This window comes from Leucopleurus acutus (assembly GCF_964270905.1).
Source record: "Leucopleurus acutus genome assembly, chromosome: 2".
In the NCBI taxonomy this organism is placed as follows: domain Eukaryota; kingdom Metazoa; phylum Chordata; class Mammalia; order Artiodactyla; family Delphinidae; genus Leucopleurus; species Leucopleurus acutus.
Window position 1 is genome coordinate 81,323,349 of NC_139143.1, and position 13,627 is coordinate 81,336,975.

The following is a 13,627-nucleotide window of genomic DNA, read 5'->3' on the forward strand; positions in this document are numbered from 1 at the left end:
CCCAGGTCTTTGATGGTATGTCCATGGCTGTTCTCTCCCCTCCCTAGAAAAGCCCAGAGGCTGGGGAGTCCTAGGCCTCTGGTTAATGCTCCTTAGGAGAACGCCATTCTGCAGGCAAAACCCCTCAGCACAGCCACACTGTGTTCGTAAGGACACTTGTCACCATCAGGTCAATTTAGGGCAAGTCTCTCTGGGAATCTGTGTCTTTCCAAATATGGCCCCTTAAAGCATCAAACGTGCTCCCAGGGTATTTCTTCCATCCTGTTTCTGTTTGTTCTTGGTCACTGACCACTCGCCTACCTGGCCAGCTCTCCGTCCTGTTTGGGGGGTTATAGTTGCATGGGGCTGGGGTCCAGGCCCCCTCATTTCTCAGAGGAGCAGACGGAGCTCACGAGGAGACCGCTGGCGTGCAGGGGATTTTATACCATCCTCTTCATGTCCTGAAAATGAGAAGAAACGTCCAGATGGGTCATCTCTCCTGTGTCTTGCTCCTTCTCTTTCCCCAGCAAGAATCTCTCAGTTCAAGAGGCAGAAAAAAGGAGTTTGGATGCTGCAGGCTGTCTTTCCCCAGCTGCATCCCTTCATTCTGCTCCTGGGCCCACAGAGATGAGCAGGGAGGCCCCAGCACACGAGCCTTTCCTTCCAGCTGCTACTCTTGTAGATCTTGGGGCATGCCAGCTGCAGAGATTTAGAAGTTCCTCTAGCAAGAAACCCCCGCTTGGAGGGGTGCAGGTGCTGGGTGTCTCCATTCCCTTCTCCACACAGTCCTGAGCTTCAGAATTAGCTTTCTTTCTGATGTGTTCCAGGACCTTCCAGTTAATCATATAAGCCAAAGTCTGGGTGGTTTGGCTGTGGGACAGGCGAGCCTGGACCAGCCCCTGAGACCCTGCCTGAGACTTTGTCACTCTTCAAGTGGCCAAAGTCCACTCCCAGAAATCCAAGGAAGTGTGCCATCTGGATGCCCAGGCATGTGGAAAGAGGTTAGAGGTTAGAGGCAACTGCCCTCCACATGCAGGCTACTTGTGGTCAGAGAGATCCTGGAGCCCCCAGAGCGTTGCAGCCATGCTCCCCAGATGGGGGTGGTTGTCTCTGCTGAGTTAGACTTCTTCCTACTCACCTCTTTGGCACCCCCTCTTCTCAGTGGCAGGGGAAGCTGTCCAGCCAGAGCTCCCACATCCTGCCCTGGAATCCCCACTGCTCTGGGAAACACTAACAAGAAAACTCCTTCCCAGCGTATTTCTTCCAGTCTGTTTCTCTTTGTTCTTGGTCACAGAGCGGTCCCCTCCCTCCCACACTAACGCTGCCCAGGTGACACCGCAGCTCTGTGCCCTCCTCAACATTTGTGCACCTGGGCAGCTGCCTGCCTTTAATTATCTTTGGAAAGCATAACTGAGAGGAGAAAGACACCTTTCCTTTGAGGCTCTAGCCGGGACCACTGCCTACGCAGCACTGCCCTCCAGGGGGCGCCATTCTCATTGACGGCTCCGGGAATGGCACTCCTTGGAGTTGCACAGCACACAACCTACGGTGCTGAACAGAGCAGCCCTGGCTCTGGCTCACTCCCCTGTGAAGCTGGCTCATTGTAATACACATCCAGGATCAGATGCCTGAGAAAGGGAGCATCTCCAGTAATCTCTCCCATCAACCTCACTGGGCCTTCACTTCCTCAAAGGCATAATACGGTCAAAGATGGGGCTGAGGAATACGCCAGACCCAAGCTCACACTTAGCCTCCGCCACTTGGTAAATGTTTATTTTGTGCAAGTTCCCTAATCTGGCTGAGCCTGAGTTTCCAACTCAAGAAAACAGGAAATGACAACTGCAAATCTTGTTATTATGAGAATTAAATAAGATAATGCACACAAAGGTTTGGCCCACGTGGCACATGGCTGGCACTTGACAAACGATGGTGATGATTGTTATCTTTTAAAATTTTTTTTAATTTTTTTTTTGGCTGTGTTGGGACTTGGTTGCTGTGCGCTGGCTTTCTCTAGTTGTGGGGTGAGCGGGGGTTACTCTTCGTTGCGGTGCACAGGCTTCTCATTGTGGTGGCTTCTCTTGTTGCGGAGCACGGGCTCTAGGCGTGCGGGCTTCAGTAGTTGTGGCAAGTGGGCTCAGTAGTTGTGGTTTGTGGGCTCTAGAGCGCAGACTCAGTAGTTGTGGCGCGTGAGTTTAGTTGCTCCGCGGCATGTGGGATCTTCCCGGACCAGGGCTCGAACCCATGTCCCCTGCATTGGCACGCGGCTTCTTAACCACTGTGCCACCAGGGAAGCCCTGATTGCTATCTTTTAAAATAGGGCTATGTATCCAGTCCTACCCGCCTCATAGAGTTAGTCCCAGAAATAAAATGAGATGAGAAATAGATCATCTCTAAGTTCTCTAAGGAAATATTTGGCAAGAATCCCAACCACTGGTATTCTTGTGTATAAAACACCAAGAGCTGTGAAGCCCCTTTGCTTCCAAATCACACTCTGTAACTAATGTCAGGAAAAGGCTCAACCAGGAGAGAAACGGCTGCCAGGCTGAAGACTGAGGCCCCAGGAGGGTGCAACTGAATGAAAACCACAGGCAGAAGCAGTGAGAAAGCAGAGACTCGTGGAGGGGAGTGAGATGAGACCAAGTTTGAAAGTCACATCCACTGGACCCTTGTTCACTCACTGACCCCTTCAGCGGATTCTCAGAGCTTCCTCCAAGTGCCAGGGCCCCCGGGACTGGCACTGGGCCATGCGGAAGGGCACGCCCCAGGAGCAAGCACATGATTAGATACTGCGGTAGGAGGTGACAGAGAGGACCCTGGGGCTAAGGGTGCTCTGCAGACGGTGCTTGATCCAGGAAGGCTTTCTGGAGGAGGTGATCTTCTGGGCCTGAGGGGACTCTAGCCAGAGGGACCAGCACAAGCAGAGCTTGGAGGTGGGGGAGCACAGGGTGGGAGAGAGAATAAGCAGTTGCTTGCCAGGGGGTGTCCGTGAGAGGTCGCAGCTGCACTCAAGGTTAGAGAGGTAGGCAGGGGCCAGGCCAGTCTAAAGAGTTTGGACTTAATCCTCTATCACAGCCAACAGTTCCCAACCTTGTTTATTTACTTTGTTCCTTTATTCTAGTGACGCAGGAGAGATGGTATTGAGATACCTGACTTCTGCTGTGGGTGTGCCCCAGCTTATAAATCATTTCCACCAGCCTAGCCGGAGTCCTAGCCCTTCCTTTCCACTGGAGAAAGCAAATCAGAACGTAAGACTGGGAGAGTGATGTTATCATAGGGGTAACCTTGAAACTATCTCATAAATCCTTCACAGATGTCAACTCTTCAACCACTCTTAGTCCTGGATGGATTGTTTGTGTGTCTCCACGCTGAGGCTGAGGAACAACCCATGCCCCTACCCTAGGCCAGTGGGAGCCACTAGTGGGTTTTGAGTGGGGGAAAGTCCTCTGTTTTGGAAAGCTTTCCCTGGCTGCAGAGTGTGAGGGGAACACAATGATGACCGTGAGTCAAGGAGACCAGTTGGGAGACTTCTGCCATGATGGACATGGGGTAGGATGCCACTTCCACCCAGGAGGTGGTGGCAGGGATGACGAGTGAGGGGCAGGTTTGAAAGAACTAGAGGGGGACTTCCCTGGCGGTCCAGTGGTGAAGACTCCACATTCCCGCTGCAGGGGGCACGGGTTCCATCCCCGGTCGGGGAACTAAGATCCCGCATGCCGCATGGTGCGGACAAAAAAAAAAAAAAAAAAGAGGAAGAACTAGAGGAGCCCAAATTGACATGCGGACTCATTGGATGTGGGGTGACAGTGGAGGAAGTTCGAGAACAATGCCCAGTGTCCTGGCGCAGCTGGGTGGTGGTATTGCCCACAGATAGGAGATGCAGGAGGAAGAGGATGGGTTTGGAGGGGATCCGGGCACAAGGCAGGGGGCAGGTGATGAGTAGGGCTCAGGATAAGCTGAACGTAATTTACCTGCTGTCCCCCCGGATATGCCCCATGTTGGCAGGTGGGTCCACGGGTCCAAAGCTCAGAGGGGAGGTTTGGGCTGGTCTCAGAGGCCTGGGGGTGGCAGCTGAAACCACAGGTAGGCACATGGTCACCGGAAGAGCAGAGGGCTGCGGTCTCCAGGCCCTGGGAGGACAAGCACATGGGTACTGCCCCTGGTGCAGCCCTCCCCACTTGGCATCCCAGCAGTCTGACTCTGCGGGGGGCAGGGGGGGGTTCCTGGAGCAGGGACCCTGGGCTGTTTGATCTCATGCCATTGGTATATGGCCACCCAGTAGGTGCAGAATACAAGTTTGCTGGATAAGCAAAACCAAGCTGAGGCCAAGAAAGACTGGTGTCCCCATGGGAACTGTCACCCCCTTGGTTGGAGACAGAAGCCCCTGCCTCTCCTCGCGGCGGGGCTTTGCTCACGAGGAGAGGATGAGAAAGAGACTGAGCCAGTGAAGAGGAATGAGAGAGGAGACATAGAGGAGGGCGGGGGGTGTTTCAAAGGAGGGAACGAGAGAAAGAAGGATGAGAGAGAAGACAGATCGGCAATGGAAAGACAGAGGAGGGAGACGAAGGGAAACAAGGGCCCAGGGAGCCGGTGCCAGGGAGGCCAACAGTGCCAGCAGCTCTTCTCATCAAAGCCCAGTGCTGGTGCTTGGAGAGAGCATCCTTCATCCGCCCTGCCTCTCCAGCCACATCCTCCCAGTTCCCCCAGCCTTCTCCAGGGCAGTCCCTCCACCTGGAGCACCTCCACCCCGGCCCACCCCTGGGCACCAGCCTCATCCCTGCTCGTCCTGGGTGGCTCTGTGTAAAGGTTGCATCCTCAGAGGAGGTCCCTGCTTAGGGCACCCCATGCTGCGTCTTGGCACGCGTCTCAATTCTAACTCGGCCTTTTTCAGCTTTCGGCGTTGCTTGGTGTCAGCCTCCTTCACTGGACTGTAAGTTCGCTGAAGTAGGTGCCAAGTCTGGCGCATAGTAGGGGCCCGCTCACAGTTGCTGACTGAATGAGTTCATGTAGTGAGCCCCCAGTAACTGCCAGGCGCTGCATATTATCTCATTTAACCACCTACATCATCCCATGAGAGAGGTTTTACATCTTGTTTTACAGAAGGAAAGCCCAAGACATGGAGAGGTGAGCACCTTACCCAGGCCACGCAGCTAACAGGTGGCAGGGTTGGGATCTGAGCCCCCATCCCCTCTCCGCCACGCCACCTCCAAAGACCGTGGAAGACATGTTTCCCATGGGAAGAGTGCGTCTTCCAAACATATTGTTTTTCTCCATTTTCATGCATTTTATTAAACATTTCCAAATGAGGAAACATGGAAATATTTTTTAATAAGAAGAAAGAAAACATTGCAAATAGTGAAACTGACTCAGAAAGGTTTGCCAGATGAACCATCTGGTTTTTAATTTAATAACCATGCAGAGAGGTTGACAGCGCTCCTCTTTGTGAAGAAAACAGACCGTGGAAGGAATGGCAGCTGGCCTCCCTCAAATGCTGTATCCATTTGCGAAGTGGGGAAGTCGAACAAAACTTCTTAGCCTAACAAAGGGAGGGAGAGACCCAAGAGAAGACAAACACACCCCAAGAAAAGCTGAGCTGGCATTCTTGTTCAGACTTCCCTGTAGAGAGGTTGCATCCAGATGTGTGACACCAGCCAGATGTCCCGACTCGCCCACATTTGGCAAAAGTCTCCAAGGAAAACTGCCAGAGGAGGCATGCATGCCACCACCTCTGAGAGAAAAAGGCACACCCACCGTAGTCACAGAAAGGGGATGAGCTGCTTCTGTCTGGTTGTTTGTTGGACTTGTCTGTTTTGGTAGTGGTGGTTTTCTCCCCTTTTAAAAATAACCAGAGGCTTTGTACCCATGCTGTTAGTTCTTGGGGCTGGAAACAAGAGACTAGATTTAGGTTTGCCTTGGAAAGATTCAGCGCTGTTGCCTTGAATTACCTGGTGGAGGGAAACGTCCTTATTTTCCTAAATTCAAAGCCAACTTGTAAAAAATAGAACACTGGCTGTAGGAATGAGGCAGATGAGGGAGTGACTTCATGGATGCGTGTGTCGTCAGACATGTGGTCCAGTAGGCTGGTGGTTAGCCCTGGGCCTCCAGGGCCATTTATTTTATATTTTAAGATGTTTATGAGGGAGACTGTTTTTAAGAAGAGAAAGAATTTTTTTTTTTTGGTCTTTATGTGAATTCACTTGTAGCTGGAATAACGGAGTAGCTCTAAAGTCGCTGTAATAAGCCATTTATTCCTCAGCTAACTTTGAATTTCAGTGGTACTCTTTCATATACCTCAAGCATTTCTCAAGTCCTCCTAAACTAAGGCTCATAATATGCTTAAGAAATGGTGATTTTCTCCCCAACGCTGGAATCACATGCCCCTGCGTGATGAGAGCCCTTGATAATTAGGAGTTGATTATATTGGCAACCAAGACAAAAGTAGAGGTAGGGATGGGAGTAAAACCCAGGACTCCACGGAAATGTCTTCCCTTAAGAAGAGCTTCTCAGGCCCCCTGATCCCAGCTGGTACTCACTCGCCAGTCACACACAGTCCCCTGGCCATTGTCCTACTGGCAGGGACCAAGCAGGAGCTCCATGTTGCTAGGATAGGCTGGCATCTGCCCAGGCCCACAGACGCTGCCACCATGCCCCACCCTGGGTCCTGCTCACTGCAGCCATTTCTAGAATCAGAAAAAAGACGGGTTTCTGGCCAGTTTTTTCACTCATTTGCTCTGAGAAGTTAGGGAAGCCAGTTAGTCTCTTGAGCTTCTCATTGTTTAATTATAAAATTGGGAAAACAACCCCTGTCCCTCTGACCTTGTCCTGCTGGCTTGTGATAAAGACAAAATGGGATCATTCATTCATACATTCAACAAGTATTTCGCTCCTCACCACAGCCTTGTGAGATGGTCAGGGCAGACATTATTATACCCTGATTTGGTAAAGAGGAAACAGATCCTGAGACAGTAATTTGTTCAAGGTCACAAAGCCATTAGGGCATGAAAGGCAGTCCTTCAGCTCCAGATCCTGCATCTTTTCTGCTATGACAAGGCCAGGCTTATACACACTAGATTGTAACAGCACAACAATAACCAACATTTTTTAGTGTGTCTATGTGCCAGGCACTGTTCTACTGGTTTAGAAATATTAGCTCATTTAACCCTAAAGGTAACTCTGTGTGAGCTGGTACAAGTATTATCCCCTTTTACAGATAGGAAAACTGAGGACAAGGTCATGTAGATACTAAGGAGCAAAACCCAGATTCAACTATAGGTAGTCCACCATGACACCTAACCATGGTCCACACCGGTGGTCTCCTACCAAAGACAGTGTGTAGGCATCAAATGGAGAGTGCAGAAGCTGAGTGGTGTGGGGTTAGAGACAGAGAGCCCACATTGGCTGGGTGGGTCAGGGTGGGCTTTGAGCTGCTTCTTGAAGGGTCATTTAGAAGGGAACAGTGAGGACAGTGGCAGGCATGAGAGAAGCAAGAAAGGTGTGAAGCAAGCTTGGAGCACAGCAACGCTGAAGAGGAGGCCAGAAGAAGAAGCCGAGAAGGATGGTCAGGGCAGGAGGAAGGCAGGAGAGCAAGCCACTGAAGATGCCAAGAGGACTGTTCTGAGGAGGGAGGCACCAATGGGATCCAAGGCCACCAAGGGGTCAGTCAGGTACATGTTGGGTTTTTCACTGGAGAACTGAGCAAGCAGGGGTTCCACAGCTCAGTGGGGGCTGGGATCTGACTGTGTGAAGCTGGGGAATGACTGTAAGGTGAAGACAAAGAATCCGCTTGGCTTGATTCCTGAAAATTCCCGACAAACAAACCAGACCCAGGACAAATGGCTAGAGCCATTAAATCACTACGATCCATATGAAAAGAGCTCGGTCACAGCTACTGTCAAGAAGCTGAGTCCTTATGAATAGTGAGAACCAACTCCAAGCCCAAGGAATTTGGCAGCCACTTTGACAAAAGTTTATCTGCCAAAGAGAACAGCTGAAGTCACCTTACGTGAGTCACTGAATTACTAAAGCAAGCATCGCTTTCACAAAGAGACAGGAAAAGCAACAAGTAGGCCATATTCATTCCACAAATATTTACTGAGCACCTTTCATGACTTAGGCTCTGAGAAGGTACCCAGAAAAGGTTACAAAGAGGAGTATAATGTAACTCCAGAGTTGGACAAATAGGCCAATGGAACAGAGTAGAGAACCCAGAAATAGCTTCACTTTCATATATAATCTATATGACAGAGGTAGCATTCTCAGTGGGAGAAAGGATGAACTACTCGTTAAGTGGACCTGGGATAATTGGTTATCCATATGAAAAAAGATGAAGTTGTATCCCTACCTCACACCACACACCAAATCAATTCCAGGTGAATTGAAGACTTAAATGTGAAAGGCCACATTTAGAAACATTTAAAAGAAAGTCTTATAACCGCAGATAGGAAAGGATTTCTTTAAAAAATTATACAAGTTGCTAATTATAAATGAAAAGGATGATAAATTCAGCTATAGTAAAATTTAAAATTTTGTTCATCAAAAGTACTATAAAACAAATAAAAAGACCTGGCACAAACTGGGAGAAGATATTTGCAATACATAAACTGACAAAGTTCTTATCTAGAATTATATAAAGAACTCTTATAATGAATTAGAAAAAAAGAAAAACAAACCAATAGAAAAATGAGCAAAAGTCATGAATGGTACCTCACAGAAGAGGAAACACAAATGACCAATAAACATATAAAAGGATACACAGCTTTTATCAGGAAAATGTAAAGTAAAAGCATGATGAGATACCAGTTTGCCCACTGGTTTGGCAAAAATTAAAGTCAGATGATGATGTGTTGATAAAGACATAGAGCAACAGGAACATGTATTCACTGCTGGTAGAAACCTAATGGTACTGCCGTTTTGGAAAATAACTTGACATTTTCAAAGGAAGTTAAATATGTACATGCCTTACAAACCAGTAAATCCACTCTTAGCTATGTGTCCTAAGACTCTAACACAACCAGGAACTATGATTAAGAATGTTTGTAAGGGGCTTCCCTGGTGGCGCAGTGGTTGAGGGTCCGCCTGCCGATGCAGGGGACACGGGTTCGTGCCCCGGTCCGGGAAGATCCCACGTGCCACGGAGCGGCTGGGCCCGTGAGCCATGGCCGCTGAGCCTGCGCGTCCGGAGCCTGTGCTCCGCAACGGGAGAGGCCACAACGGTGAGAGGCCCACGTACCGGAAAAAAAAAAAAAAGAATGTTTGTAGTAGTATTGCTCATTAGAGGAAAAACCTAGAAACCACCCAAATGTCCATCAATAGGTGAATGAATAAATAATGGTATGTTCATATAATGAAGCACAGTACAGGAATGAGAATACACTATCGTCACATATATCAACATATATGTCGAGTAGAAAAAAGCAATTCAGAGAAGAGTTCATTGTATTAGTTATCTACTGCTGTGTAACAAATTGCCCTGTAATGTAGCAGCTTAAAACAACAAACATCTGCTATCTCACAGTTGCTATACATCAGGAATTCAGGGGCAGCTTAAATGGGTACCTCTGGCTCAAGAGGTCTCATGAGATTGTAGTTCAGGCCTGTGGTCTCACCTTAAGGCTTGACTTAAGGGGTTTCTGCTCCCAAGTTCACTCACCACTTGGGTGGCTTCTCCCAAGGGAGAGCAATTCAAAAGAGAACAAGGTAGAGATCTCCCAGACAGAAGCCACAGTCTTCCTATAACCCAACCTTAGAAGTGATAGCCATATTCTATTCCTTAGAAACAAGTTACTAGGTCCAGCCCACACTTAAAAGGAGGGGATTGCAAAAGTGTGTGACTACCCCAGGAGGAGGGAGAATACCGGGGGTCATTTTAGAGGCTGCCTATCACACTCTTATGGTACGATTTCATTTTTATAAAATTCAGAAATAGGCAAAACTAAATTATATATTGTTTAGGTAGGTATACATAGCTAGGTAGAAGCACTGTGAGGAGTTTGAGATTAACATATACACACTTCTATATAAAAAATAGATAACCAACAAGGACCTACTGTATAGCGCAGGGAAGTCTATTCAGTATTTTGTAATAACCTGTAAGGGAAAAGAATCTGAAAAAATATATATATATATATAACCGAATCACTTTGCTGTAAACCTGAAACTAACACAACATTGTAAATCAACTATACTTCAATTAAATTAAAGAATTAAAAATTTTTTTAAAAGAGAAGCACTGTGAAGAAAAACAAGAACACAAACATGAAATTCAGGATGTTGAGGATCTCTGGGGGGACGTGGGAGGCTGAGGATGGAGAAAATGCACAAGTAGTTTCAACAGGACAGTGAGTTCAGGAGTGCTTACTCTTATGCTTTGTAACTTAATTTTATGTTATATATATTTGTGGTCTTTTTCTCTTTGGTTTAGTTTTGCGTTTGATATTATGGAAGTTATACCTGCATACATTTAGAGTCAATTGTTCTGTGGTATTTGCTGTCCTCCACCAGTTTTTCCCATTTATGCCTCCCCAGGGGTAGCACTTTTACCTTCTTTTGCTAATTAATTTTAACCTTTTCCTCCATGTCTCTTCATAAAACACTGTATTGCTGCTTTTCGGTGCTTTGGTTTCGGCATCATCTATCCCCTTCCCACAGTGGAAGATGAGGATTTAGTTTCTTTTCCTCCCCTCCAACGCTTCCTGTCTCCTTTCATCATTATATCACGTTTTTGGTTAGATCAGTAATCGGTGTTTACATTACTCAGCCAACACTAATTTGACTCTATTCAGAGCTGAGCCTTGTAGTGAAGGATGATAGCTTTTCCTTCCCTGCATAACTTTTTGTTTCTCCTGGTTAATTACCATGTTTGTTCATTTGCTTAGTTTGCTGTGTATTTATCACTAACTCAATTCTAGACGCTGACAGTTGTCTAAATTTCTTCTCAGGACGTTTAGGCACTGCAGGTTTTCTACCAATTTCATCTTCTTGGAGAAATACCTTCCAGAGCTGCCTGACCTGCTCCAGTCTGGACGGGTTGCCCTCCACGCCTGGTGCGTGGCCGTCACCCAAGGACCTCCTGGTGCCATCACCCCGGGCCTCTCTCCTCTGTGGATCCCCAGTTTCCTCCATCTCAGGGCTTCCTCCTTCTGGGTTTACTCCTTTGCTCTGGTGACGCGCACCCTCCTGTAGCTTCATGAGAAAGGGTGCAAAGGAGGCAAATCTTTGAGAACCTTGGATAGTTTGGAATTCTGATTTGGAGATAATTTTCCTTCAGAGTTTTGAAGCCTTTATTCCATGGCCTTCTAGCTTCCAGTGTTGCTGTGAAAAAGTCCAGAGTCACTCTGACTGTTGATTCTTGTGTCTGACCTCTCTCTGTCTTCCTGGAAGCTCCATAGCATCTTCTCTTTTCCCCCTGGTGGTCTAAAATTTCACAATAATGTGCCTTGCTGTGAGTCTATTTCCATCCACTGGGCTGGGAACAGTGGGCCCTTAATCTAGAAACGTGTGTCCTTCCGCTCTGGGAAATTTTGTAATGATATCTTTAATGATTACTTCTTTCCTTCTTTTCCTTTTTTCTCCTCCTCCTTCTTTTTTTCCAGTTCTCTCTTTCTGAGACTCTTGGTATTTGAATTGGTAGATTGATTCACTACTTTTCTCCTATTTTCATCTCTTTCACTGTCTTTTGGGAAACTTCCTCAATTTATTTTCCAGCCCTGTGGGAGGACTTTGTTGATATAGCATGCCATTCTTGTCTCATGGGTCCAATATCTTGTTTTATCTCTCTTAAGATGTTAACTACAGGATTTGTTTCAAGAGTTCTTCTCTGTTAATGGTCAGTATTTGATCCAGAGTCTTTTTTCTTTGTTTGTTTAATTGACTGATTTGGTCTGTGTCTTTAATATTTGAGACTTTCCTCAGATGTCTGGGGATTCCTGTTGTCTGCTTATTTTTAAAAGCAGGAAACTAAAACTGTTAGTTGTAGAGGGATGTGAAGAGAGAGCAAAGGTAACATGTGTGTTTCATCTACCATCTTTACCCAATTGTACAATCTTCCATATCTATCATTTATTTCATAATATTAAAAAGTGAAAAAAACCATAGTCCACACACGCTAATGATAAATTAATAACTATAATAACCCTTAAAAAATACCTACAACCTTTTCCTCCTTAGCCTTTAAGGAAAAACATGGGACTCTTTTCTCCAAAAAATTCTCTATTGCAAAAAATATCATGAGATTAATATGTGAGTTTGTGACAAGTGTAAACCACTCTAAAATTGTGAATAGATTTGGAAACAATTTTTCCCTCCTCTCCACTCCCACGGTCCTGAATCACCAGCCCTGCTCTCTCACTTATCACTTCCTGCTTGGTGAGTTGCACGTGTGTCTTATCTCCATGACTATGCTCCAAGCCACAGGAGAGCAGGGTGCCTGTCCGACTCATCTCCAGATCTTCAATAGCCCCTGTCAGAGGGGAGATCATCAAAGTCTGACAAACGATGAATGAATAGCATCCTCAAGATCTGCTTCTCCTCTCCTCAGTACACATAGGTAGCACCAAGGGATTTTAAATGGTGAATGAAAAAGAAGCCCACAGGAACATAAAGAGAATTTAGAGAAAAATGAAGCAGTAAATCAACCTCAACTTTAAAAAGAGAGACACATTGCTGGTTGCTTTTATTTAATTCCACTTTGAGTTCTGATCTCTTTACCTCGGAATCCACCCACATATGAATAGGATGGGCCATGGTCCTGAGGGCAGCTGAGCAGCTCAGGAACTCTAGTTTAAGCAAAGAAAGGAGGACTTTAGAGACCCACGTGCACAGCAAAGCCAATAAGTCCACAGAAGATAGGCTGCGAATTAAGTCCAAACCCCGTAGTTCAGCATTCAAGTCTCTCCATTGCTTCTCCTCGGGTACCTGCAAACTTTCTAGAGGTTCTCGCTGTCTGGGACCTGTCTTCTTTAATCAGTCTTACGTGTAGCTGCTAGAAGAATCATTCTCAGATACCAAGTGTCTCGTATCCCTACTTTGTCCAAGAACTTACAGTAGATTCCTTTCATCCCTTCATCAGATAGTTTTCCAGCCTCAATGCCAAGGCATCTTTATCCTCAATCCCCTTTATCTTCATCCCCCCCACTTCATCTTCATTCCCCCCTCCATCATCATCCCTCCCTCCATCTTCACCCCTCCCTCCATCTTCATCCCTCCCTCCATCTTCATCCCTCCCTCCATCTTCATTCCCCCCTCCATCATCATCCCTCCCTCCATCTTCATCCCTCCCTCCATCTTCACCCCTCCCTCCATCATCATCCCCCCTTCAATCTTCACCCCTCCCTCCATCTTCATCCTTCCCTCCATCTTCTTCCCTCCCTGCTGGGACCCTCTACCCACTGCACCTGTAGATCCCTGCCACTGTATGATTGTTTCTCAGACTGATAACACATGCCAATCTCAGCAGTAGTGGTAATTGCTGACACTTGGTGTGCACTTACTCTGGGCCGAGCACTGTGCTAATATTGCTGGTGAATTATTTTCCTTACTCCTCCCATCAGCAGATAAAGAAACTGGGTCACAGAGAGGTTAAGTCATTTGCCCACAGCCGTGGAGCTACTTAAGGTGGAGCTGGGGCTCGAAGCCAGGGAAACTGAGCCCGAGA

The 13,627-nt window shown here is 47.1% G+C and overlaps 1 protein-coding gene across 2 annotated transcripts in view; it reads left to right on the top strand.

The window, feature by feature from the left end:
* KCNN3 (potassium calcium-activated channel subfamily N member 3) overlaps positions 1 to 13,627 on the top strand; it is a gene marked incomplete at both ends in the record, with an annotated part of 172,406 nt that overhangs the window by 132,460 nt on the left and 26,319 nt on the right. Inside the window, one exon of one of the 2 annotated variants that reach the window (XM_082832683.1) lies at positions 12,295 to 12,339. The exons of the other annotated variant lie outside the window; for it this stretch is intronic. Within the exon in view, the coding sequence (XP_082688809.1) occupies positions 12,295 to 12,339 (45 nt within the window). The remainder of the gene's footprint in view (positions 1 to 12,294; positions 12,340 to 13,627) is intronic. 2 annotated transcript variants of the gene reach the window in all.